At 52.7% G+C, this 26,680-nt stretch overlaps 2 protein-coding genes across 14 annotated transcripts in view; both read left to right on the top strand.

The window, feature by feature from the left end:
* Whrn (whirlin) overlaps positions 1–5,728 on the top strand; it is an 86,694-nt gene extending 80,966 nt beyond the window's left edge. For 3 of the 9 annotated variants that reach the window (XM_021650007.2, XM_021650004.2, XM_021650002.2), the window contains 5 exons: positions 760–831; positions 1,687–2,212; positions 4,017–4,198; positions 4,550–4,672; positions 4,991–5,728. In XM_021650007.2, coding sequence (XP_021505682.2) covers positions 760–831; positions 1,687–2,212; positions 4,017–4,198; positions 4,550–4,672; positions 4,991–5,173 — 1,086 coding nt within the window. In that variant the 3' untranslated portion in view covers positions 5,174–5,728. Of the gene's footprint in view, positions 1–759; positions 832–1,686; positions 2,213–3,970; positions 4,199–4,549; positions 4,673–4,990 lie in introns of those variants that run through there. The other 6 variants (XM_021650005.2, XM_021650003.2, XM_021650010.2 and 3 more) reach the window with 4 other exon arrangements.
* A 3,358-nt stretch (positions 5,729–9,086) lies between these two features.
* The window catches only part of Akna (AT-hook transcription factor), a 45,035-nt gene continuing 27,441 nt past the window's right edge, over positions 9,087–26,680 (top strand). Inside the window, exons 1-4 of one of the 5 annotated variants that reach the window (XM_060381187.1) lie at positions 9,129–9,163; positions 11,201–11,435; positions 22,070–22,415; positions 25,360–26,396. In XM_060381187.1, coding sequence (XP_060237170.1) covers positions 22,178–22,415; positions 25,360–26,396 — 1,275 coding nt within the window. In that variant the 5' untranslated portion in view covers positions 9,129–9,163; positions 11,201–11,435; positions 22,070–22,177. Of the gene's footprint in view, positions 9,164–11,200; positions 11,436–17,088; positions 17,272–22,069; positions 22,416–25,359; positions 26,397–26,680 lie in introns of those variants that run through there. The other 4 variants (XM_060381188.1, XM_060381189.1, XM_060381186.1 and 1 more) reach the window with 4 other exon arrangements.

The following is a 26,680-nucleotide window of genomic DNA, read 5'->3' as shown; positions in this document are numbered from 1 at the left end:
AAGCATGACCCAAGGGCTGGCTGAAAATCCTCAAGAATTCTGTGTTCCTCCCTGTTTATGCACACATCTCCCAGTGTCTGACACAGGACTCGCTGCTCACAGACAGGCCCAGAGTCCACAGTGTCCATCCTTGCCTTGTCTATCCCTTCCCCTAGGAAGCCTTCCTTGGTCACTGTTCCCCAGTGTACTGTACGATGTTAGCCATGGGATGTCCTCTGTGTGTGTGTGTCTGCGGCTAGATTTGGGAGTGCTGAATCTGTTGAACACAGCAGCACTTAAGGCTCAAGCCTGAGACATCCCCTGCATCTCCAGGCCTGAAAATGATCAGGATGTCCCAAAGAAACACTGACTTCATGGCTTGTGATGTGCCTCAATTTGTAGAGTGCTGTTTTTATTGTATGCAAAGATCTGAGTTCAGTCCCCAGCATCACATACACTAAATGTACTAGCACATGCCCCGAGTCCCAGTACTTGGAAGGTAGACAAAAGAAAGAGTCAGTTCAAGGTCATCCTAGGCTACATAGTAAGTTCAGAGTTCATGTAGTCCAACATAGATTCTGTCTCAAGAAAATTTTCCTTCGAAATGACTAACTGTACTGCTCTGAGTGGCTAAGGTAAATATCTGCAGAGTGGGGTGTGTCAGGGTTGCCTCAGCAATTGGACAGTGCCACAGGTCAGAGACTCTGGGTCCTGGAAAACAGACAGGCTCTCCTCTCAGCTCTTGCCTGCTCAGTTTGCTTCCTGTCCATCCATTTCTAGAATACGTTAGACCTGGAGGGAACCGGTGAGACTACCCAAGGCAGTGCGAGCACTCTCCCAGACGTGTCTGTGGTAAGGCCCTGCTTGCTACACTCATGGACTCTTGGTCCCTTCTTGGGGATAGCCCCAGAGGGAGGACACAGGATGGGTGGGAGGCTAGCGTCTCTGCCAAGAGCCCACCAACCCCACTGGTTGCCTGGGGTCTAGTCTGACCTCTTGGTTGCCTGTGTGGCTTTGGGCAAGCTCTCTCTGTGCCTGTGTTTTCCCATGGAGATGAAGATACTGCACCTTGCTCATAGTTGAGGACCAGACTAAGTCAAGTGATGCAGTCATAGCATCAAAATAGTGCCTCTGGCCATCAGAGCTTTCCAGGACACTGGCCTACGGGAAGGGAAGTGTGGCCGTGGTCCATTTCTCCTGCTCACCAGGCATTCTCAGGCCCCTTGTTAACACATTGTGCAGTCTGCTGCTCTCATCCCTGCCCAGTCTGCTGGCAGGTGCTCTAAGCTCAGAGAGCCGCCTTGCCCTGCCCCAGGCCACACTGCAGTCCCAGGCTATTCCTTCTGTTCCACCGTCTCTCCCCCCCAAGATCATTCCCTCAGTGGAAATGCATGTTCTGTATTACCATCCTCTTCCTCCTGCCTCTCATTAAGGCTTGTCACTCGTGATGAGCCCCTGCTGATGCCAAGAATGTCAGTTCCCAAAGGAATCGAGTGGGTCCCCAGAGACACCTGCCAAGATCCTGGCGCTCCTCAGCTGCCGACATGCAGGCAACAGTTTTCCACTGAGTGTTGCATTATTGAAGGCAGAGTAGCTAGGAGCTGAGGAGCAGGGACTGAGTCCCTGCGGGGTTCAGCACTGTTCTCCTGCTGTCCTTCTCCAGCCACCATGGGTTCTGACTTCTACTCCTGTTGGGTCTTTTGGCAGGATGATGTCAAACCTCCCTCAGAAGATCTGCCTGGCATCAAGCCGCCTCCTCCCCCACCACTTCTGGCTCAAGGTCACGACCACCTGCCTGGCCAGACACGGAAGCCGGGGAGGGAGGACCCTGCACCTCTTTCTTCTGGTGCCCACTCGGGCATTGTCTTCTCAGCACCACGGAACCGCAGCCCGCCGCTGGGCACCGCGCCCACTCCAGGGCCTTCCTCAGCACAGAACTCTCCCTCCTCCCCTATTTATGCCTCCATCTCCCATGCCAACCCCAGCTCCAGGAAGCCACTGGACACCCACCTTGCCCTGGTTAACCAGCACCCCATCGGCCCCTTCCCTCGGGTCCAGTCCCCGCCACACCTGAAGAACTCTCCAGCAGAGAGTGGAGCCTGCCTTCCACCACCATCACCCTCTGACCACCCTGACCCTGTGGGTGCAAACCAGCACTTTGTCCTGGTGGAGGTACACCGTCCAGACAGCGAGCCTGACGTGAATGAAGTGCGGGCTCTGCCCCAGACGCGCAGTGAGTATGGCTGTCCAGCTCTGGGTCAGGGGGGCCCTCTAGTCCCTAGAGTCACTCTTCCTATTGCTACTGGCAGGGCCTGGTGCTGCTGAAGGGTCTGCTAGCCTATCTGAGGTCTGGCTCAGGTCAGCATGAAGATGGCCTGCAGCCAAGACTTGAGTTTGAATTCCGCTTCAGCCATAGACTAGTCATTTGCTGCCTGAATGAGTGGCACCTTCCCCTGGTAGTGTGGAGTAGACAAAGGCTGTACTGCCAGGTCATTGGGTGGGGGGTTGTGTGGGGATGGAGTTAGGGGCCTTCTGTCCCTGCACTCTGCATCTACCTCACAGCCTCCTCTGGAAGAAAGACTATGCCTCTGTTGTCCCTGACCGCCCCCACCCCCATCCGGTAGAGAGAAGGCACTGGGCCCCAGGGTGTGACAGTCCTAGTTATTAGGGCTCTAAATGGTGTGTAGAAGTCAGAGTACAGCAAAGCCCCAGGCTGAGGTGGAGGGGAGGGGGTTGGAGCTTCTGTTTTCTGAGGGATGCCCAACGAGGATGTGGGTGAAGCCCTGGCTGTGTAGCAGTTAGCTAGGCTTTGCTGCCATCTTGTGGCTGAAGTGATACCAGGCGCTAGGTAGCCCAGGCTTTCCTGGGTAGCCTGAGTAGGGAGCCTAGGAAAGGGCAAACAGTATCAGGGGACTTGAGGCCATACCCACAGAGGCTAAAGACTATGTCCTCACCCTGAGGTACAACTGGCAGGTGTCAGAAGAGCAAGAAGACCGCTGTAGACCCTATACCAGTCAGGGGATGGTGGGACCAGGGATGATTAGATACCTTGCTAGTACTTAACTCACGGAGTCCTGCCACCAGCCCTGTGCCATCATTCTGTTACTCTCCTTTTCCCAAGTGAAGCTCGAGACGCAGTAGGCAGTGGTAGAGCCAAGCAGTGAGTGCAGGCCTGCCCCCATCGCTTCTCCCTGCGCAGGAGTCTTTGTGATGACCTCGTGTCAGCACCACCCTCCAGGATTAGAACATGGGCACGGCTCTGAGAGGATGCATCTCTCGCCCAGGCTTGCACAACATTCATATCTGGCACACCAGGATCCACAGTACACATTTTTGAAGCATATCTTTTTTAAATTTATTTTTATTTTATGTACATTGGTGTTTCGCCTTCATGTATGAGGGCGTTGGGTCCCCTGGAACAGGCATTACAGACAGTTGTGAGCTACCATGTGGTTGCTGGGAATTGAACCCAGGTCCTCTAGAAGAGCAGTCAGGGCTCTTAAGTGCTGAGCCATCTCTCCAGCCCCCACAGTATGCATTCTCAAGCAAGAGCCTCCAGCTCAGGGTCCAGCGGCCACCCACAGAACGAAGCAGCTTTGCTGGCTGGAGAATGGGATGTGTGTCCGCCCCTCCGCCCACATCAGGGTGGCCATGTTTTTCTTGTGCAACTACGACCTTTTCAAGAAATCACTGAATTCAAGTATCTATCGTTAAAATAGGACGTTACGTGACAAATAGGACACTTCTGTGTGCTGAGCTGGCACTTTAACCTCTATTTTCATATGTATGCCAGTGGTTGGGGTCTGGCAGAAGTCCTGGAGATAGTGACCATCAATCGACGCCCTGCTGGCAGGTCAGGTGGTCAGGAGATGGGGGAGATTGCAGGAAATATTCCCTGCCCTGCCGCCCCTGTAGGCCTGCATCCTTCCCCTCATCTTTGCATGGGGAACTCTCATAGCCACTCAGCCCCCAACTCCATTACCTCCCCCAGGTAATGGCTCCCCCATGACTGCTGCCGTTCCCTTGTCTCTCCCCAGCAGCCTCCACACTCTCTCAGCTCTCAGACAGTGGGCAGACTCTAAGTGAGGACAGTGGTGTGGATGCTGGGGAGACAGAGGCCAGCACCTCAGGCCGAGGCAGACAGACAGCATCCACTAAAAGCAAGAATGGCAAGGAGCTGCCCGGGACGGAGAGGACCACAGAGGGTGCCAACAAACCTGTGAGTGCGGGTGTGCACACAGGGCCCTGGTGGAGGATGGAAGGTCCTGGGAATCAGGAGACATGACAGGAGGCATTGCTGGAAAGGTTCATCCAGAAGGGTCACTGTGCTAGGGATCTGGAGTCCCACTTTGTCCTGCTCCTGGGTGCTGAGGGCTGGCAGCTGTTCTCCACTGCTCAGGCAGTCTGAGGTCAGGCCTGGGACTCAAGTCTCTGCCACACCAGGCAGTGTGGGCCTCGGGCTCTATTAAAGAGTCGAGGACACGAGGTGCTTAGCTTAGTCTGTGTCATATTTGAGGCTCTAACTGTCCTCCAGTGAGAAGCATCAAAGCGACCCTTCTCCCACCCGCAGCCTGGCCTGCTAGAGCCAACGTCCACCCTGGTGCGTGTGAGGAAAAGTGCAGCCACACTGGGCATTGCCATTGAGGGTGGTGCCAATACACGCCAGCCTCTTCCCAGGATCGTCACAATTCAGGTATGTTCCTGATGAAAGTCTCCCTGTCTTCAAGATCCCTTTCTCGGTACCCTCAAGATGTCTTCCCAGAGGGGCACAGAACCTACAGGCAGACCCAGTGCCCCCTGTTGAAGTGTTGGGCTGCCTGGGCAGGTTAGCAGGAAGATGTCCTCCTACCCCCCACTCCATCCTACCCCAGAATTTGGAAAGTTGGCTCCTCTTGCTCTGCAGTGCCCCAGCTTTGCCAGGACTGACGACTCTAGATTGGCAGCAACCAGCTGCTTAGCAGGTGGTAAAAATCAGGTACCCACATGACCCGGCTTGTGTCTCCTTATGCAGCGAGGAGGTTCTGCTCATAACTGTGGGCAGCTCAAGGTGGGCCACGTGATTCTGGAAGTGAATGGGCTGACGCTTCGTGGTAAGGAGCACAGAGAGGCCGCCCAAATCATTGCTGAGGCCTTCAAGACCAAGGAGAGAGACTACATCGACTTTCTGGTCACCGAGTTCAACGTGATGCTCTAGGGTTGGGACCAACGTCAGGGCTATCGGCTAGGGTCACAAGCAGACTCCCCACCCAACCCTGACACATACACCCTCCCTGGTCCCCAGGCCCAGACTAGGAAAAAAAAAAGAGAGCCAGACAAGGCAATCAGAAAGTCAGGTCAAAAGCTGTGTGCCGGAAACACAGTAGGAGATCAATAAAGCTATGATGTACAAGGGAAGAAGGGCAGAGCGCGCTTCTCTGGGCTGGATGGGGGTGCTGACACCCCCCAGATGCCTAAATCTTTGGCTGTGAGGTCACAGGTGAATTCATAGACTGCTTCTTGCCAGGGGGACCTTCAGTGCCACAAATGAGCCGCCAGCACACCTGTTCACACCAGTTGCACCTCCTTTCTCCTGGCTCTGTGTCCCTATGGTATTTATTTATTTCCCTTCCTATGCTTCAGGGGACCATAGTCCCCAGCTTCCGTTTGCACCCCAGCCTATCCCAGAGGCCTTGCAGGCGACCAGCAATGTCAGTGTATTTATATACAGAGCTTATGACTTTAATTTTTCAATAAAGAAATCTGAACAAGACTAGGGGCCAGTGTGCTATGCTGTTGCCAGGGGTCTGGGGCTTAGATGGCTCGGTGTGGGGGCTGGGAGGGAGGGGGTGGGGTATCTCAGACATCATGCACTATCAAGGGATGAACACCAGTTGCTCAGCTGGGGATACACAAGGGGAGGAGAGACAGGGCCTGGGCCTCACCTGCCCATTGGAGGACCTCACTGAAGCTGCGAGGGACAATTTACTTAAGTAATGTGAGCTTAACTTTACTAACCAAGGCACGCGGTAGACTCCTGGATAGAGTACTCTGTGGGCAGAATGTCTGAAAACACACACGAGGGTTGTGAAAATGGCTTAGTAAAGCAATTGCCATACAGTCATGAGGACCTGAGTGCAGTCCCCAGAACCAACATAGAAAGACAGACACTGTAGCATACATTTGTAATCCAAACACGAGGGCGGCAAAAACAGGGTGATCCCTGGGGCCCCCTGACCACAGGGTCCTGGGTGTGCAGAGAGACTGAGAGTGGTTTCCATTCAGGCCCAGGGCTTGACACACCTGCCTGCCTATGTGGAAAAGTCCCACAGCCAAGGTAGTGAACCCTGGACACTTCCTGCCCTCCCTTCTGATAGCACCCATCTACTCCAGCATCCAAGGGAAGTGGAGGTTGGAAGCAGACACAGGGGAGAGGGTTAGGCAGGGAAGGTGGCAGAACTTGAGTTGGCCTGTTGCCTGAAGACCAGGCAGAAGGCTATCTCCTCCTGTCATGTCTGGTGGAAAAGGTGTGTGTAAGGTCTGTCACCTTGACGAGAATAACTTCTGACCAACTACAGAAGGCTTTGCTGGGCTCAGGGCTCCTGACATCACACATCAATCAGTTTAATCACAGTGGCAGGTGGCTGGCCCTGTGCTCAGGTTCTCTGCCTGTAAGAAGCAGTGTAAGTTCAGTTACAGGCTCCGAAGGTGATCAGAGTCCCACATCTGGGGCCCAGAAATGCACAATAAGTGGCACTGCACAAGTGCAGGCCACGGGGGTGACAGCCGCAGACCCAGGGATGCCCTGCTACGGGGCCTTATAACAGAAGAACCTTACCTCTTCCAGCCCAGGGCCTTGCGGTTTGTTCTGAATACAGAGCTTCCAGGCTTTACTGGAGGGCTTAGAGATTGTAGCCTAGTCACTGAACTGCTGTTTGCCCTACAGGGCAGCTATGTTGTCCTGGCCTCAACTTATCACCTCCCTACTTGGTCCAACCCCTTGGGGACAGACCCCCACAGCCCCAAGACTGCTCCATGAAAAAGTAGGAGAAGAATGAGTTTCTGGTGCTGTTCATTCCAGAGTTCCTAAGCCTGGCTCTGTTGAAGGGGTCCACTGGTGTATTCCTAACGTTTGGCTTTTGTTTGTTTTTTTGTTTTGTTTTGTTTTGTTTTTCATTTCAAATTCTAAGGGAATTGCATTCACTCATTTTTGCATACTGGAGACTGAACCCAGGGCTAAGTAACACTACAGCTGAGCTGTATCTCCCGTTATTTAGGATTATTACTTTGAGACAGAGTCTCTTTGTAGCTCCCAGGCTGACCTTGAATTTCTAATCCTGCTGCCCCAGTCTCTCTGGTACCTGCAGCTAGGCCCGGTTTCCAGAGTAATTTAAACTTCCAAATTCCTTGGCAGTGAACTTAGGAAGATCAAGTCCACACCCTCAGGAGCCTGAGCCTCAGGATGACGATCATAATGGTGTCTTGCAAGGGATTCAGTATGGTGGGTGATGGAAGAGTCAGACAGACGTCCACCTTGACTATGTGTATCTGTTCCCTAACGTCTTTCCTTGTTGAAGATGAAGAGTGCATAGCTGGAGCATCTCGGAAGGGCTCATCTCACTGGGAACCCTGACAGGTTCAGGCAGATGATGAACCTCACTGCGTCTCATTGTCCTTTCTGTTCCAGAACCTTTCAGAGGAGAATGTTGCTCTAGTCCAGGAGTGTAGCTCATGTTCTAGTTTGTATTTCTATGAGGAACACCATGACCAAAAACAGCTTAGTGGGGAAAAGACCAATTTCACCTCACAGGTTAACAGGAAGCCAAGGCCGGAACCCTGATGCAGGAGCCATTCTTAGCTTGCTCAACTATAAGCAGGCTCACTGGCCTGGGGATGGTGCCACCCACAGTGGACTGGCCCTCCCCAGACAGTCGTTCACAGACATGGCCAATCTGATGAGGCAATCTCCCAAGCAAGGTTCCCTCTTCCCGGGTGACTGAAGGTTGTGTCAAATTGACAATGAAAACAAACCATGACAGCTCTCTTCCATGACACGAGTCTTTCCTACCCCGACACTTTCTGCCGAAGCTTGAAGAAGCCTAGCAGAGGAAGACTCTGGGCTTCCTGCAATGTGGGCCTGCCCAAAGGATTGCCAAGTTGACCTGTAAACTACCTGTAGCAGTCTGTGGAAGAAAATGGGCGTGTGTGGCTATGAGGTAGCTGCATGTAGGGAGCCCAAGGACAGGCATCTACACTTCCTCAAATTCTTCCTCTCCTGTTCCTCAACTCTGTAGCGCTGGGCAGGCCACTTAACCTCTCTGAGCAGTTGCCATCTTTACATGCCAGCACAGTCCTTGGGTGACTGAAGCCAGCCAGTGCTGTGGTTGCTGTTGTCGGCTGTGTGGGAGTGTCTGGCAGGCAATAAGGGAACCATCTGTTGGGAGAGACACATCCGGCTGGACAAAGGGGCAGAAGAACTGTTGTTAAGTAGATCCATGTCTTGAAGGGGCTGAAGCCATGTATCAATTTGCACCCTCCCCCTACAACCCACAAAGAGGCAGTGTTGAGTTAGAATTTTTGCCATTCTGCTTTGGCGAATAACAAACAGAACTGAAGCAGGGACCCGGGCCATTCTGACACTCCACATTCCCATTGTTCGAAGTGGCTTTGGTGAAAGACATTATTTCTCGCTCGTCCCTCTCTGGCTTGCGTTTCAGGCCCATCTATCCGGAGCTGAGGCCAGAAGACCGGTGGTAACCCCGCCTACCTCACAGGAGCCTAACACCACACAATGAGCCGCAATAATTACAGTTATTGAGCGGTGGATCGCCGTCCTCAAACTTGGTGACTCCTTCCCCACGGTGGCTCCGTGGACATAGATATCCTGCCTTCCGGCCCTCAGTTTCCCCTTCTGCGCAGGAAAGGCTCGCACAGAGACAGACAGCTCAGTAGATCTGAGATTTCAGCCCTTTTAACCCGAGAACCTATTTTCCCCAAAGTCTGGAGGGGGAAAGGGGCGGGACGGAGGGGCCAGCCTCTCAATGATTGGTGGACCCCACAGAAGCTCCGCCCCAGGAGCCCTCCCCTCGGCAGTGTAGGGCGGCTGCGGGCATTATGCAAAGCAGCCGCGCCCCGCCTCGCGCGCGGATTGGAGGCCTTTGTCTGCCGCTCAACTCCAGGAAACCAGGGCGCGCGGTGGCAGCTGCAGGTGAGACTCCGGAGGGGAGCGCCAAGGGTACTTGGAACTCAGCCTTCAGGGACTCAGTTTCCCTTTCGGTAGGGTGGGACCGGGAGCGGATAGCGCTGCCAGACTGGGCCCTGCAGAACCCGTGAGGGTACGGATATCTACACGTGGGAGCTCACACGCGCCCGAGGGGAACAGATCGTGGCTCCGAGAGTCCGGAGCGCGCGGTGGCCGACCCAGCCGCACCCCTGGAACGCCGGGACTCTGGAACGGCTTGGACCAGCTCCTCCGGCCTTAGTCTCCACCTCAGCGCAGTGGGGGCGTGGGCTTCTGTCCTCCAGCTCTTGCACATCCCTTACCACGCAAGGGTCCCAGGGGACAGGGATAGGGGTGTGTGTGTCCTTGGCGGGGCTGCGGGTGGTGTTTGGGCAGGAGGCGTGGCCCTGTTGCTCGGTGACCGGGGAGGTGGGGCGCTTCTGTTCTGGGATTTGTGTGAGGCTGGGTCACCCGGCAACAACTCCTTGGCCTGGCCGCCTCGCGCCCTTCCTGGATGCCTAACGCAAGTTGGTTCCCCACTCCCACTTTATTTTGTAGGGTGGGGGTAGAGGAGAGCATGTGGTGGGTTGTCTCCCCGGAGAGAGGGACCAGGAGGAGCTGTCAAAATAGGACCTGTCCCCTCTTGGTAGAGGAGAGGCAACTGAGGCACAGAGCCGTGGAGGCTTAGTCAAAAGCGCACAGCAGGGAGGCACGAATCGGGTCTCTGCCCCGTACTCAGAGGCAGAGCCAGCGCCTACTTGCCGTGAAATCTTGGAAGAGACCTCTGACGCTCCTTCCCCTGGCTTTAGTTGAAAGAAAGGACAAGATGAAGAGAATCAAAAGCCCTTCTGCGTTTGAGAAAGTTGGAAAGGAAAGTCGCTGAAAACAAATGCGAGCTATTTTAGAACCAAGAAGAAAAGCTGGGCCGGCTGCTGTGAAAAGAGGCATTGTTTCTGCCCTCTAAAACAGGAGAAACAGGCTGAATCTGAAGCATGAAGGTTAAGGCTAGATACATACAGACTTCCGGAAGACGTTCCCAGGTTCCTCTTCTGGAGTTGTAGGGGTTGATGTTGGGGCCGTTTTTTGAGTTAATAGAATAGTTGCGTTAGGTTAAACAGTGCCTAAGTCTTTGACCTGCTGATGTGGGGAGCAATTTGCGGGTGTCGCAGGCAGTATGGGTTTGTCCCTTGGCTGTCCCCATGTTCCGCAGGAGGGACAAGTGCCCACGCGGGTATTTCCTCCCAGAAATACCAGCTGGTTTGCATTGGAACCATGTGATCGTGGCTCTCTTGAGAGGGGATTTCATCAGCTGCCAGGGCTGGGCTTTCCAGAGGGCCTGGGACTCTACAGACACAGCCAGCTGCACTGGGAGGGGACTTGGAAGCTGTATGGCATTGAGCCAGTCAGTGGACCCCTGTGGGCACAGCGGCCTTTCCGAGAATCCACAGACCTTGTGTTGTGCCAGAGCCTTAGGTCATCTCCTCCCTGGGCAGATCCAGAGATGCAGCGAGAAAGTCAGTCAGGCTTGACATCTGAGCACCTCAGTTTACCCCTCTTGAAACGGGTGGGGTGGTATTCCCTCCAGTACCACCTTCAAGCCCAGGGTAGCATAGTAGAAAGCTCTTGTTCAGCATCCCCAGAGAAAGGACAGAACAGCAGCAGTAACACTGGTGACAGTAGCCAGTGCAATGAGCACTGACTTTAGGCCATAGTACCAGAAGTCTCCTTGTAGGTAGCGAGGTTGGGGTGTGTGTGGGTGGGTGGGTGGGTGGGGTCCAGTTATCTCTCCAGTGCCCAGTGAGTGCCCTGCTAGATTTTGTCACTTCATCTCCTACTATTGCCACTAGGTGGCTGCTGCTGTCCCTGTAGTACAGTCTGAGGGTCAGAAGGTTTCAATCACTCAGCCTTCGCAAGGCACAGCTGTTCCGTTAGCAGGTTCTCAGTTCGGGATGTTCTCGGCACTGCATTCAGGGAGTGTTGGTGGCTTGAGGGAGCCAGTAAGGGCTGTGTCTCTGGGCTTTTCAGACAGCCACGGTCCAGCTGAGAGTACAGTTCAGTGGAGAGCAGTGGCCCAGTGACCAATCGACCTCCCCACAGCTGTCTGCAGGGAAAAGAAAGGCCTGGGCCCTTGAATTCACCTGGCAGCCTGTGCGGAGCATCGGAGAACTGGAGGGTGATGTGACTCTACAGGAGGCACAGAGAGGACATGGATGGGAGGCCTGGAGAGAACATGGTTGGCGTCTCCAGAATACCCTCTGAGGTAGCACTCTTCAACCTACCCAGGGTCCCTGGCTGTGGGGGAGGGTGTCAGAGAGGTTCTGGAACAAGACAGACAAAGCTTCCTGCCCCGTGGCCTCCCATTTTAGTCTTTAGTCTCTCCTCTCTCCAGCCCAGAGCCCCATCTTGGCTCTGGTCCCCACCACCAAGTGTCAGCCAAACCAGCTGGACTGCTAACCCAGACCCTCCTGCCAGGGCACCCCCACCCATCTCTAGAGCCTTGCCAGCACCCGTCACCCCAGAGCCTATTCCAGAGAGGAGCTGGGAACAAAGCCAGATAGCATGCCCAGATGTCCGTCTCCTTGGGGTCCTGGGACTACAGCCAAGTACCAAGAACTTGGGGGAAGGGGTGCAAGGTCTAGGAGCCCCCCTGTAAGGGCCTTGTCTTTGGGGAGCACTATGTTTACGAGTGTCTTTAATATGCTGTGTGGCTTTGGGCAAGCTGTGTGACTTCTCTGAGTCCCTCCCTGTTTGTTAACTACCCATTTGCTTAGGAGGAGACAGTCAGATAATATGTGCTCTGCCTCAGAATGCTGGTGCCCAAGACTGGGAGCTGGGAGCCTCCTCTTCATTGTGTTGTTTTCAAATGTTTCACAGTGGCCAGAAGAGCAAAAAACAACTCAAGGCATCAGATAAGTAAGAAGAGAAGATGTGGGAATTGCTGGGTATCACAGAGGTCGGAGCTGCGAAGAAGTTCAGGGCCCAGCCACTCTGAGCAGGGGAATCCGAGGCAGGGTGTGCCTGGGTGTTCCTATGCAGAAGTGAGGCAGGGTGGAAGCCCGTGTGTGTGTGTGTGTGTGTGTGTGTGTGTGTGTCTTTGGTCTGTGTTGTATATCTGTGTGTTTGGGGGTGGGGGAGACGGAACCCAGCCTCACGCCCACTGCACTGAGTTACACCTTCAGCCCACATGTTACAATTGTAAATAGCATTCTGTATTCTTCTGCAAATAGCTAAAAACTCTTCCTTTGAGAACGAATATAACTTTATTTCAAGACAGGGTTTCTCTGTGTAGCCCTGGCTGTCTTAGAACTCACTCTGTAGAGCAGGTCGGCCTTGAAGTTAGAGATCCGCCTGCCCCTGCCTCCTGAATGCTGGGATTACAGGTGTGTGCAACCACTGCCCAATGGGAACAAATCTAATTTTAGCAATGCCCTATTGTTGGACACAGAGGTTGTTTTCAGCCTCTTCACTGTATGTTTCAATAACAAAATAATTCAGGTTAGACATTCTGGTTCAAGCCCTGATTCCTCACTTGTAAAACAGGGAAAGAAATTCCTGCCTTGGGTTGGTATGGAGGTTAAATGATGAGAAATAATCCCTACAAGGGTTTTTACAAGGTATCTGACACAAAATAGGTGCTCAGTAAATCTTTACTGTTAGCAATACATTCTTGGCACCATGGACCTTCAAAATTTTACTTTGAAAAGAGCTTGAGAGACAGAGATTGAGATTTCATCTATATGGTTGAACACCATCTGCTTATAACCCTTGTCTTTATTAGCTAAGGATGGCCTGTTTCCTTCCCTCAGTAGCTAAGGATGAGCACACATCTCTTAGCTTGGTCTCTGGCCCCAGAACTGGTTTGGGAACCACTTAGCAATAGTACCCCTCCTTCGTGGGAAGGCTGGCTCCCTTTTGTGTCCAGATCTGAAACTGAGCTTTGGCTGATGTTGGATGCTGGGAGAAGCTGGGTGCTTGCAGAGAGCACATGCTGTGGCCACATCACTGAGGTCAAGGTCACTGCCTTCAGGCAGGTGCTCTACGTCATCTAAGGCACTGGGCCAGCAGCAGTACACACAGCCCCTTTTGACTTCATCCCATGAGTCTTGTAAAGTCAACAATGCCCATATTACAGATGAGTAACCTAGGCCTTGAGAGTCTTTATCAGCAAGGATGTTGCCAAGGTCACTCAACTTCCAAAGCCTTCCCTGGAGTTCTCAGTCTGTCTCTGTGCTTACGTAGGCCAGATGATGACATTAGATCCCCTAGAACAGGTAGTTGTGAACCATCATGTAAATACTGGGAACTGAACCCAAGTTTTCTGCAAGAACAGCAAGTGCTCTTAACTGCTGGGATGTCTGCCCAGCCTCTTGGCGACCATCTCTTGACACCCCAGATCCAAAGCTGGGGAAAGTTGACAAAGGAACACCCACGTCCCAGGTCACCTGGTAGTCAGAGGTCCGTAGCCAGGCTTCCATCACTCTCCTTGATCCTTCGTGGCATCTGCCCCTGCCCAGACATACTATGTACTTTGACCTGGAAAGTCAGTCTCCTGGACAGGAGGAAAGAATGACCTTCCCAGAGAAGGAGAGCCAGGACACAGGAAGGATGGAGTGTCAGTCTCCATAGTGTCCAAATCTTGATATCTCAAGATGGACAAGCTGCTCGTGGCTCTGCTGTACCTCTGGGGCTCCAGAAGGATCAAGGGAGGGCATGATGTCTAGGCAGTGTCAAGGAGAAGAAAAAGGCCCAGTGCAGTATCTGGACCCAAGACCAGGGCAGACAATAGAAGGCTTGCTGCACTCTAGCAGATGGTCACGGTACAGGGATTTATTTTTTTCATGTCTGGGTGCCTGAGAACCAGTATCTTCCTTTGTGTCTCAGTTTCCTCCCCTCATCAGGGGAAGAACCCATCCATCTATAGGGACTTCTAAATATGTCTGAGGCAAAGGCTAAGGAAGCCATGGGAGGCCCTCAAGGGAAAGCAGGCCCTTCTTTTGATGAGAAGGAGCTGTTAGTCCAGGCCTTAGGCTCCACCCTGGGGTTCCCTATGCACAGGCCTTAGGTTCACCACAGGGTGGGTGCGGTCAGCATTAGTCTTGATCAGGAGGAGTTAGGTCCTCCTGTGTCTGAGTCTCTACTAAGTTCACCAACTTTGTGGCTTTGGGAAAGTTGTGTGGGCTCTAAGGACCTCATATACTCATCTGTGAAATGGGCACCTCACACAAGTCTTTATGGCTGTTAGGGGCCACAGGTAGCTAGCTACCTGGGCAACTTGACAAAGTGTAATGGTTGATCTAAAACACATTTCTGGTCTTTCTGCCATGTGTCAGCCCATGCTGGGGACCAGGGACTTAGTAGTGAGTGCTTTAATAGCTCCTCCAAATGCTCACCTAGTGAGCAGCAGGACAAATGGCAAGTCCCAAGAAGGTCACAAGGGAGCCAGGTCTGCAGGCAGCTGAATGTCAACAGGGAGTAGAGGTGATCCTTGGTGGGAAGCACCTGTTGGGGGCATCCATAGAGAGGCAATGAGGAGGCAGGGACCGGAGCAGGCAAGCACAGAGGGAGGGAGGGAGGGAGGGAGGGAGGGAGGGAGGGAGGGAGGGAGGGAGGGAGGGAGGGAGGGAGGGAGGGAGGGAGGGAGGGAGGGAGGGAGGGTGACCAAGCTGTGGCCTCTGTTTGTCCTAGTGCTGTAGATAAGCCTCCCAAGTGGCTTGTAAGGCCATGTTTGAAAGCTTGTGTTTGAGAAGATCCCATGAGGCACTTGGGTGTGGGGAGTGTTTCTCTAGGAGACAAAGATTCTGGAAACTGTGTGGTGACAAACAGAGACAGAGTCTGGTGAGGTTTAGGAAATTTGGCAAAATGGAAGCGAATGGCCAGGTGGACCACCCAGTCTGGCTTGAGAACCCAGAAAGGAGTCCCGTGTGGATAAGAGTGAGGAGGGGGAAGGAAAGGCCCAGTGGCAGGGTGAAGGACAGTAAATACTAGTTGCTGCTTCTCAAAGAGGCACAAGGGTGTGCCAGCAGCTGCAGCCACCTGGAGCTGATGGATTAATGACCTGGGAGGGTGGCTGAGTGACAGGATGTCAGGGAAGCCCGCCTTCCACATAATGGTCACCAGAGCAGCAGGGAGGGCCTGGGTAGGATTTGGCTGTGTTCCATCATCCCTGGGGGCTGCAGGGAGAGCTCCACACCCAGATGTGGATACAAGGCAGGGGCAGGGATACAGGAGTTGGGAGGTTACTCTGTTGAAGGTCCTTGGTGCTAGCTCTGGCTTAGCCAGATACTGGCAGCTGCCCTCAGAGACTTCATTCATTCCATTCACTCATCAGCCACAGGCCCTTGGGGGAGACCAGACACTCCCCTCTAAGAACAGGGGTAGGAGCTGTGGTGATGAAATGGCTCCTCAGGTCCCCTACTGCGCCGGGCGGGCCATCTGTCATGGAATTGACAGAGCCCCTATGCACTGACCACTCTGTTTAGCCCTGCTCCGCAGAAAGGAAAACTATGGCTCTTGGTGGTGGAGCCATCAAGGTCACCAAGCCAGCTGGAGGTGAAGCTGACATTGAACCCCCTGGCCTATGGACTCTAAGATTTCTTCTCTCCATCACACTTGGGTGGCTGCTAGCCTGGCTTGAGGCCCTCCGAGGGCTCTCTGGATGTCAGAGGGTTGATCTCATGTCTCTTCTGTTTTCTGACTTGACTCTCTGGGTCAGCAGGGGCAGAGTAGGGAGCCAGGGGCAAGCTCGGGCTCCTACAGCCTCTTCCTTTGTTCCTGGCTCCTGCTTCCTCTTGAGTGCTCTGCTCCAGCAGGGACCCTGAAGGACAGATGCTCCTGTACCATCTCCCCTGCCACCAGAATCCTCTCACAGCATAGCCTATTGTTTGAACCCCTCCCCTTCCAGGTCTTTGCAGTGGGCCTTTCTAGAATGTTCTAGATAGAATGTGTCAGCCAAGCTTGTGGCTTGCCTTGTCTCCCTGTCCTTCTAGTCCCTTTTGTGACTGTGCCTCCCTACCCAGACCCTCCTGATGGTCCTGCTTCAGCTCCCAGGCCCAGTGTCTTCAGCCAGGGCACATCTAGCATCTGGCACCTGAAACCACTGGTGCTTAGAAACTGCTTTCCTTGGTTCTGTAAGTTCTCGGCCTCAGAAATACCCAGGGCAGCCTGGACCGAGGGTCACCAGCCTGTGTCTCATACTCTGCCTCTGGCACACCTGAGATCGTACACACTCCACTACAGAGTGAAGAGCCAGGTGCTTCTAGCACTTGCTATGCACCTCTCACAGAAGTGAACTGAGGGACAGGTTAGCCATCAAGGTAATTCTGTTCCTTCACTTCTGGGTGCCTCTGAAGGGAACCAACAAGAGACATTCCTGTGATCCTCTAGCTCTTCCATATTACCTAGAAAATTCTAATGCAGGTGTGTCTATCTTCAGGCATAGATAGTAAGCGGAAGCCTGGAAATCCTCTCTGAGATGCGAGACAGAATTAAAGCTGGAAGGACAAGGGTGAGCACTGAGTCTGAGTCCACCTTGTTAGGATGGGCACTAAGGCCTACAGAGTGGGAGGAGAAGCTCTGATAAGGTCATTGGTGGCTGGAGAGACCCAGAGGGGGTGTGAGGAGCTGCAGGCTCCTCTTCCCAGGTCCAGCATGACCTTAGCCAAGCGGCTGGCCTTCTCCGGACTTCTGTCTCCCAGCTGGTCCTAGCGCGGTTGTGGCTGAAGTGGTCCCAAGCCCAAGGTCTCAGTCGGTCAATGAGCTCTTCATCAGTGCAGCCTCCTGCTTGCCCAGCAAGGGGTTAAGCTCTTGGCGCCAGCTCTGCAAGACAACCCCCCTCCTTTTCACAAACACTTGTAGGAAATCAGCCTGGGCGCTTCCTGTGAGGAGGAGGCAAGGCAAGGCCTCAGCTGCAGGGGCGGGGAGAAGTGGGGAGCGATGCTTGTCTGTGAACTGAGGCGGTTCTGGCTGGCAGAACAGTCTGGAGGCGGTCCAGGGTGCTGTGGAGGCAGGGGGCTCCCCAGGTTTGAAACAAAGACTTGGTGGGCAGCTCCCCTGAGCCCAGTCCAGCTCTGTGGTGGTGGTGGTGTAGTCCGAGTGAGGTAAGGAGCTGAGGCAGGAGGAGGGCCGGAGGGAAGCCGCCTTCCCTCTGGATGGGCCAGTCATAGACTCTCTGGACAACTCTGGCACTCAGCCCAGCCCAGCCAGGAAATCACAGCTACGCAGCTGCTGCCACTCCTGTCCAGCCCTCAGAGCCCAGCCCCCAGGCCAGAGTGGACTCCAGGATGCTAGTTTCCAGTTCCAGCGCTCATTTGGTTTCCTTGGTGAACCAGTGTTGGTCTTTCTCTGTGCCCAGGGTGGGCTCATCTTGTGGCCAACATTAATGCTTGGGTTGCTGAGGGCCCTGGAGATGTGCAGGAGTGAAGAGCAGGCCCGGAGGCAGCACCCCCTCCCCACATAAGGACAGGGACAGTGTCTGGATGTTCTGGTGGCCAGGAGGCCAGCTTGGACCTAAATGGGGCCCATAGTAGCCTGGCCCCTTTTTAGTTCCTCCTTGGCGGCTGCTTGAGTGAGTCAGGGACAGGCTGGGGACATCCATACTGGGTATCTCTACTTGCTGCAGGCCCAAGGCCAGTCATCTGTGAACAGACCGCTGATCCGAACTTGCTCTAGGGCCTCAAAGCCCAACCCTTTGGAAAGGCCCAGCAGCTTGATCTGGAGGTCCTCTCCGCCACCATCCTCCTGCTCCCGCAAGTTCGATGGCCTTGGCTTAATAGCCACATCAGTCATCTCTAAACTTCCTGGTTGTTCGAAATAGGTGCCTGCCTCAGTTTCCTCATTGGAGTGAGGTTAAGGTGGGGATGCCCTGGCTATGGAGCTTCTGAGGGCCAAGGCAGCTGAAGGTTGTGAAGGCACACTGGGTGAGAATCACCCTGGAGCCTGGTGTGCTGAGTGGCATAAGGGAAGGGCCTTCAGCCTTTGTAATGACCCGAGGCAGGAACAACTCACTTTCCGTACACACACACACACACACACACACACACCACAGCTGCTTATGTGAAGCAGCGGGGGACTGAGCACTGCTTAGGCAGGAACTAAACAGAGTCCTGGGAGTGTGTTAGAACATGGGGAGCAGGTCTGTACGGGTATTGGGGTGGGAGGCAAGAACACAGAAAAGGGTGTTTGGTGCCTTCTCAGGTGGGGTACAGTTTCTCTGGGGCAGGTGGGGACCCTAAGCCCAACAGCCCAACCATCAGCAGGACGTAGTTGTATAGGGGCTGGTCCTCCTGGGTCAGGACACAGTTCCTACGGCGCTTTCACTGCTGCCCTCTGAGGCTGTTGGGACCTCCCTGCCCATCTGTGGCACTCGAGGGCCAGGCGCTTGGCTCTGCTTGACCTTTGTCTATGCTGTTCCTCTGTCCTGCATGCCCTTCCTCATTCTCCCCTAGATTTGCTTGGTCTGTTAAAGCTGTCCCCCAACTTTCTTTAGTGGCTTTTCTGGATTTCATCCTCCATGGCAGGTGGAATCTTGGCAAGCTTATTATTATTTTTAATCTTAGGGGCCGAGAACCTCTAAGTTAAATGGCGCATCTCAGGCCAGTGTGCTCACCAGACCCAGGGGTGATGGGCATAGCACCCTTTACAGAGACGAGCAGCCAGCCAGCCATGTGCCTTGAGTGCCACTAACACCAGGGCTGGGATCAGCTTGCCTGGGGCTCAGCCCGCTACTCTTTTACAACTTCGTCTCTGCCTGACATTGGCCCATATTTGGCATTGGTGTATGTTTGCTGACTGACTACCTGACCGGCCAGTCCCAGGCTCCATGGCACCGAGGCTTGCACAGAAGACTAAGATCTTTCTCAGGAAATGCTCACAAGTAGAGGCACTTGAGAAACGGGCGCAAAGCTGTAGCCACTGACCGCTGTTGCCTGTGACGTGCAGGCTCCACTGACAACAGTGAGGTTTCTGCCACTGAGTCATTGCAGAAAACAGGCTGTTCCTCTTTTTGCACATCGAGGTCTCTGTGATTGGGCAGGCCGCTCTGTGGTGGGCTAGAAAAAAAATAACATTTCAAAAGTCAGCAAACCACACGCCACAGCTCTACCTCCCTACGCTTTTACACCTCCACACTGGCAGCCAAAAGCCAGAGAGGCCTCCGTGAGGTCCTTGTTTTAATAGTCTGACGGTGTGGGATCCTGCACACATAAAGAATTCTCATGCGTGCTCAACGTCAAGATTCTCCCGTCACCATGGATTTTAAGCAGGGGTGCACGCTCTTTATGGGAACAAGGGACTTGAACTTAGATTTACAGTCTATTTTGGGGTGGGGGAACGTGTGCGCGCTACATGCATCTAAGGTCAGAGGACAACCTGGAGCACTGTCTCTCTTTCCAACCTGCTGCCTATACCAGGTTAGCTGACAACATTCTCCTTTCTGACTCCCATCTCCTGGGAGGGGCGTGCTGGAATTACACCTGCTCATACTCAGCTTCTGTGTGCATTCTAGAGATTTGAACTCAGGTCATTTGGGTTGTAAGGCCAGCAGGAAAAATGCTCCAGCTCTGACTTAACTTTTCTACTCATCCTTTTTAAAAATCACATTTAATTATTGTGTATTTGTGTGTGTGCACGTGTTACCATAGGACATATGTAGAGGTCATGGCACTTTTGAGAGTCAATTCTTTCCTGTCATGTGGGTCCCAGGGATCAAACTCAGGTCCTCAGTCTTGGCAACAAGTGTCTTCAGCTGCTGAACCATCTCACCAGCCCTCTCTGGCTTCATTTTTAAATACATGGTATATTGTGTATTGTTATAAAATATGATAGTATATTGTTATGCAGATCTACAGTTAGAGGTATGCATGGAGGTATAGGTGTGCAGATTTTTACTGTTGGAGATATGTGGTTACAAAAACAAAACCAACGAAGAGAACCCTAGGCCAGGATTGACAGCTTGTAATCATACTCACTGACCAGGGGATCCTGGCTGAGTCACTGATCTCTCTGAATCTTGCTAATGAGATGGGAAGGCAGATATGTCACCCTGGCAGGGTGGGGCCAGTGTGGAGATATGCAGGAAATTTAGGGGTTCTACAAGGAGTGAGACAGAGGAGGCCTTGCTAAGGGTCAAAGAGAGAAAAAAGCCTTTGAGCCTTCATCTCCAGAGCCAGAGTTACGGCTATAGAGTTAGCCGATGTCACCGCCTGGTCTTTGTGAAGCCAGGCTTTCCCAAGCAACCCTGTCTCAGGGGAACCGAGTCTAGAAATAGCTGGATGATGACTTTTCCTAACTATGTCTTGAAGGCAGGGTCTAAGAGCCCCAGAGGCTCCAGGACAGCTCCAACTGGCCAACTCCAGAGGCTGGAGACCTACACCAGCCTGTATAGAAGAGGCCAGGCCAGTCCCAAGAGACCAGTGGCTTCTACCCCAGTCTGCTCCTCACTCCCGTGCTGCTCCAGGAAAGACCCCTTCTTCTCTGTGCCTCAGTTGCCTGACCCTTGTATAAACTAAGTATGAACAGCCATAGTTCTCATAGATAACTGAGTGGCTGGCAGCTCCTAGGCTCTGTGCTTTATCCTGAGGCTGGATTTCCTGAACCCGGTACAGCGGTACAACAATTGACACAGGAAATACCAGCAAAGTGTTAGAAAAAGAGTGTGAAGGGAGAAAGGGAAAGGAGCTCTCCTTGGACTACCCTCCCCTGCCACCAGGGCCCTTCCCACAGTCCCTCTGTGGCCAAGCTGTTCACTCGGGTTCACTGTCCCAGAGCAATAGAGTAGACCTAGAGTAGACCTTCTCCCCTGCCACTTGGCTGGGCTCTGCCTGAGAGACACAGGCAGCTGCTGAGGATGTCATGAGAAGCTTGCTGGGTTTGGGCTCCCCACCTCCCAGCACTCGCTGACGTCAGTCACCCAGCCTCTGTATTCACAGGACCCCTGCAGTGCTCTAGTATCTCCTTTTTGAGGCAAAATTTATATAACATGACACTAGCTACTCAGTAGCACTTAGCATATGTAATGACACGGTTGCATTGTCTCTTCAACTCTCAGAACATTTCTCCCTCAAGGAAGCCCTTTGCGCACTGAGCATCCAGGGACCCTTCTCCCCTCCCCGGCATCACTGTAGCAGCCACCACCCGGCCCCCTTCCTCCGTGGACTCCTGCACTGCACACTGCAATCTTCAGACTCAGACACACCAAACTCTCGAGTCTGGCTTTTCAGAGTTAACATAGAACTTTGGTGATTTACCCGCATTGTCACACATTGGGACTTCATTCCTTTTTCTGCTGCCTTCCCATTCCTTTCTGCTGCTGAATACTGTGTCGTATGTAGAAACCACAAATTGTTTCTGCATGCAGATGGATGGATGCCTGGCTGCTGTGAGCATGGTTGCCGGGAGATGTGTGGAGCCGTATTTGTTTGCATGCCTGCTTTCAATTAGTTTGTGCGTTGGAACCAGCTCAGCATTCCCTACTTTCAACCTGAACTCATGTCCCGTGCCCAGAGGAAACCATGTAGTACCCTCTGAGCTCCTGGGCTTCGGGTGATGCCGCCAGGGTCCCCTTACCACTGCTCAGCTGTCAGTGGCGGTTTGCTAATGTGCACAGTCGTGCTGTGAGCAGAGCCTGCGCCTGGTACCTGGGGACAGAAATAGGTGTGCAGTGACAGTAGCTGGCATTTATGGGACTCTTGCTTTGCGGTGTGCTTTCTGCTAGCTCTTCTTTACCCTGTGTCCTAGAGGGAGAGGAATCCTCACTCATTGATGACAGATGAGGAGGAGCGAGTCACCCAAGGTCACACAGCAAGGGGCCACCTGCCTCTGGGACTCCGTCTGGTAAATTCCTGGATGGACGATGGGAGACCCTGAGAATTGACATGATCCATTGGTTGTGCCCAACAGGACACAGGCAGGATGGCTGGTGCTGAGAGTTGCCACCTGTGACCTGGACCTCCAGCTGCAGCTCAGTCTCAAAGATGAAGTGGCCCAGGTGAAACAAGGCCAGGCGCCATGGCCAGCTCAGGGACAGAGGCGCACTGGGCTGAGCCAGTCCTGGGGCAAGGGTCCCACAGACGACGGCGCTGGGCTTGGGCCGAGGAACAGGATGCGGATGGAAGCGGTGACCAGGGCTGGGGACACAAAGCCACCAGCCTGGAGCTCCTGGAGGACTTCCAGCAGGCACAGGAGCAACCACCACCCCGGGAGTGGCACCCAGACACGCGGGACTCTGAAGAGCCTTCTGGAGAAGGTGAGGACTCCTCTAGTCTGAAGTGGTAACATGTTCCCCAAAAAGCCCGTCCTCCAATAAGAGCTAGAAAAGAGGGGCGTCTTTACAGCCCTTACTTAAATTCTACTTTTTAACATTAAATTTTATAATCTGTACATTTTGGAAAATGTGAGCAAATCAGAGGTAAATTTTAAAACTGTTCATTATTCTATCCCTCCCCAAGTGATGTCTTTCTTTTGTTTTCTTAAGATTTATTTATTATTTATACAGCATTCTACCTGCATGTGTGCCTGCACACTAGAAGAGGGCACCAGATCTCACTATAGGTGGTTATGAGCCACCATGTGGTTACTGGGAATTGAACTCAGGACCTTTGGAAGGATAACCAGTGTTCTTAACCTCTGAGCCATCTCTTCAATATACAAGTATTATATAAAAATACAAATATATTTTAGAATGCTCCACTGTCACTTGCTTTGCTGTTATCTCAATAGCTAGGAATATTTTCCTCATTCTTCCAGTATTCTTCCATGAGTCTCTCCAATGATCTGCATGGAATGGGGCTCTCCCATAATCCTTTGGGCAAGTCTCTTCTGCCCAGCAGCTACAGCTTCTGGTTTGTGCTGTGGTGAATACTACAGAGGCAATGCCATCCAGTCATCTTTGCATGCTTGCTACCATACTGTCTTTAGTAAATTGAATTGCTTGTCTTAGGGCTGAGGCTTAGTCTAAACCCCAGGCAGCAGAAGGAATGGTGGCATTCTTCATCCTTACCAATGACTCTGCTGCCATCGCCAGGAGATCAGTGTGGAGGGACTTCTCAGCTTCTCCTGTGGCAAGACCCTTCTCCACCCTAGCTTTGGTTTCCCCATCTATGAAATGGGCCTGACACACCATTAGCAACAGGAAGGGTTTGAAGTGTGGAGGCTCCTCTCCTGGATTGTGACTAGGACATGCACACATCAGACTCTTAAATCTATAGAACCCTTAGGCCATAGAGAAACCACTTATGCCGTTACTCAGTGTTTTATGCCTGCCACATCTGTCTGCTTGGGAGCTGTTTTCTTCTGTGTGTGTGTGTGTGTGTGTGTGTGTGTGTGTGTATGTGTGTGTGTGTGTTACCTGAAATTGAACCTTGAGCCTTCTATTAGCCATTCAAATGTTCTAAGGCTGAACTATATTCCCAGCCTCTAAAACAAAACAAAACAAAACAAAAAACAAAAACAAAACAAATATATTTCTGAGGGAATGGAGACTAAGGCGTTTAAGGCAACAAGCAGAGATGCCACTTTCTAAGAGATACTTGGTATGAAATAACAGCCACCCCACTTCCCTTCCTCCACAGAACTCTCTGCAGGTAAGAGGAACACGTCTCAAGTTTAAATAAGAACTACCAGGGATCAGTGACTTGTTCATAGTTCCCAGGCAGGGATCAGAAGAGCCTGGAATGAGTACAGCCCCAGCATGACCTCTGGTGGTAGACCCTTGCTCAAGTTCCAGGTCCAGGACTGCTCTGAAACATCATGTGATCCTTTGGCCAGTTACTTAGCATCGCAGAGCTTTGGCTTTGGATGTGCTGCTATGAAACAGAGTGATTGGGTGAAGCCAGTTTTAAGTAGCCAAGAGAAATGTAGTGTCAAGAGTAAGGGGAAAGAACACTATTGGACAGCAAGTCAGACGGGGTTATGACAAAGACACCTCCATCCAGAGCAGAATCTGTGCAATGTTACACAGTCTCATGAAAAGCTAGGTCTATAGCAGACATAGAGGTGAAAACATGGGTGCCTGCAGGATGGATGCATGCATGGATGGATGGTGGCTGGGTGATGGATGGATAGATGAATGCCTGAAAGGATGAGTAGGTGGATGGATGATTGATAAAGCAAGCCCTTAAAAGGATAGGTGGGTGCTTGAAAGCATGGATGTAGGCATGTATGGATGGATGCTTGAAAGGATGGAATGGATGGAAGGAAGGAAGGATGGATGGATGGATGCTTGCAAGGATGGATGGATGGATGGATGGATGGAAGGATGGATGGATGGATGGATGGATAGATGGATGCTTGAAAGGATGGATGGAAGGAAGGAATGACGGATGGATGGATGCTTAAAAAGATAGATGGATGGTTAGATGTATGTTGTATCTACTACAGAACAATTACAGCATCTACCTATTTCTTGGAAGCTGTGCACAGTTTAGTTTTCCCTCTTTCTACTCCATCAAGAAACACGTATTGAGCACCTGCTCTTCAAGTGCAATAGAGTGCAAAAGCAGCCAGTGCCCTTGCCCCCAGGAAGCTTGCCATGTTATGGTGACCTGTGCTGACAAAGTAATCCCAAGACTGAACAAACAGCTTTCACTGCAGTAGCTTATGTTGCAGAGGGCTCCTGGTTGATGAGAGCCTGCAGAAGGAGAGTTTGGCCTTATCAGCGAGCTACAGAACTTCCCTGGGAAGGTCAAGAGTGAGATGCAGCCTGAAGGACCAATAGCTTACAAGATAAAGGAAGGGGTGAACCTAGTGGAGGATGAATGCAAGCACAGTGCGATTCAGGGTCAGTGAGTTATGGTGTTGGAGCAGCAGGGACCCCAGGACCACAGGAAAGGTTCCGCTGTCATACTGGCAACAACAGGGAGACGTGATGAAAGTTCAGGTGGTGGAACAAGGATGAGTAGTAGGTGACTAAGTGGTTATTGCATTCGTCCCTCTGTAGGAGGTAAATGGGACAGGGCAGGGACATTTGGGATGGGGCTGCCACTTGTAGAGACAGAACACAATTTGGGGAGACTCAGTCTAAGGCTTGAGTTTGGAGGACCTTTGAGATGAGCAGGGTAGGAGTCACACAAGTACCTGGCTCTGTGGGGTGTCTCTAGGTTCTTGCCATCCTCACATCTTGAGGTCACAAAGTGACTCCAGTGGCATTATAGACCCAACACATGCTCAGCATGGATGACCTGTCTTTCCAGAGACCGAAGCTGATGATGTGAGCATCCCGGAAGGTTCCACCGTGCCTCTGCCCTGGCTCTCCACACACAATCAACAGTTGGACCTGTCTGAAGAGGAGCTGGATGAGTTCCCTGGGAGCCCTGGGGTAGAGTTATCTGGAGAGAGGTTCACAGAGCTGGAATGTGAAGACCAAGAAGATTCCAGCCCTGCAGCTCCAAAACAGGGACCAGCCAGAGATTGGGTGGCCACTATCAGGCAAGGCAGTTCATACAGACCCTTAGAGCATCCTGAAGCCCATCCATCTGTTGAACACAGCCATACAAAGTCTTGGAGCAGTGGGACCACAAGCCACAATCAGGGTAGTGACAGCCTTGATTCTATCTGGGAAGGAGATACTGATGTCCTCCAGCCTGTCACCTTGGCTAAAGCCCTGCCACAGAGTCCACACCACAATCTCCCACAGACAGATGACAGAAATGGAGGTGACGTTGCTCCGGCAACACCCACAGAATTCCAGGACTCCTTAGCAGCACCAGCCCAGAATTCTCAGTGCTCTGCAGGCACATGGGGGCAAGAAACCACCAGCCTGCCCAGCTCTCGGCCTGAGGACCAAGGCTGGAAAAGAACTAAGACATCACCTAAGCCACTGCCCTCACGGTTTACTGGCTCTATCAGCCCCATAAGCACTCGGCTTAGAGCAGTAAAGCAAGTGTCACAGCACAATCAGGGAGCCAATCTGGCTGGCCACTCTTCAGATGCCCCCAAGTATGGCCGGGGGCGCCTGAACTACCCACTCCCTGACTTCTCCAAGGTAGAGCCCAGGGTGAGGTTTCCCAAAGATGAGAAATACCGACCCCCCAAGTCCAGAGGCCACAATAAGCAACAAGGCCCCACCAAACCCCTAATCTTCAAGTCGCCAGCTGAGATTGTTCGGGATGTACTGCTGAGTAACAGTGAGACATGTCTAGCCGAGGACCCTTCTGCCCACTCCATCGCCAGAGTGCCCCAGGAGTTCCAGACACCCGAACAAGCCACTGAGCTGGTTCATCAGCTCCAGGTAAGCAAGACTGGTGCCTGTATGTCACCCAGGCACTTGGTTAGAGAAGCTTTGGCTCTGGGCTGGAGCCCCTGCTGGTGGAGGGGGAGTTGCCCCTGTGCTGAAGGCAGACCCTGCGTTTTGATCAGGAGCAGTGTGAGAGATTGGGGATCTACATCACGTAAGGTGCTTGCCTCACCTGCAGAAAGCCGTACATCCAATCCCAGCACCCCATGGGCATGGTGGTGCACATCTCAGACCCTAGCAGCCCACAAGGGAGAAGGCGGATCAGATCTCTTAGGCCA

The sequence above is a fragment of the Meriones unguiculatus genome, chromosome 3, assembly GCF_030254825.1.
Source record: "Meriones unguiculatus strain TT.TT164.6M chromosome 3, Bangor_MerUng_6.1, whole genome shotgun sequence".
NCBI lineage: Eukaryota > Metazoa > Chordata > Mammalia > Rodentia > Muridae > Meriones > Meriones unguiculatus.
Note: the sequence above shows the minus strand (reverse complement) of the source record. Positions and strands in the feature narration are given on the sequence as shown.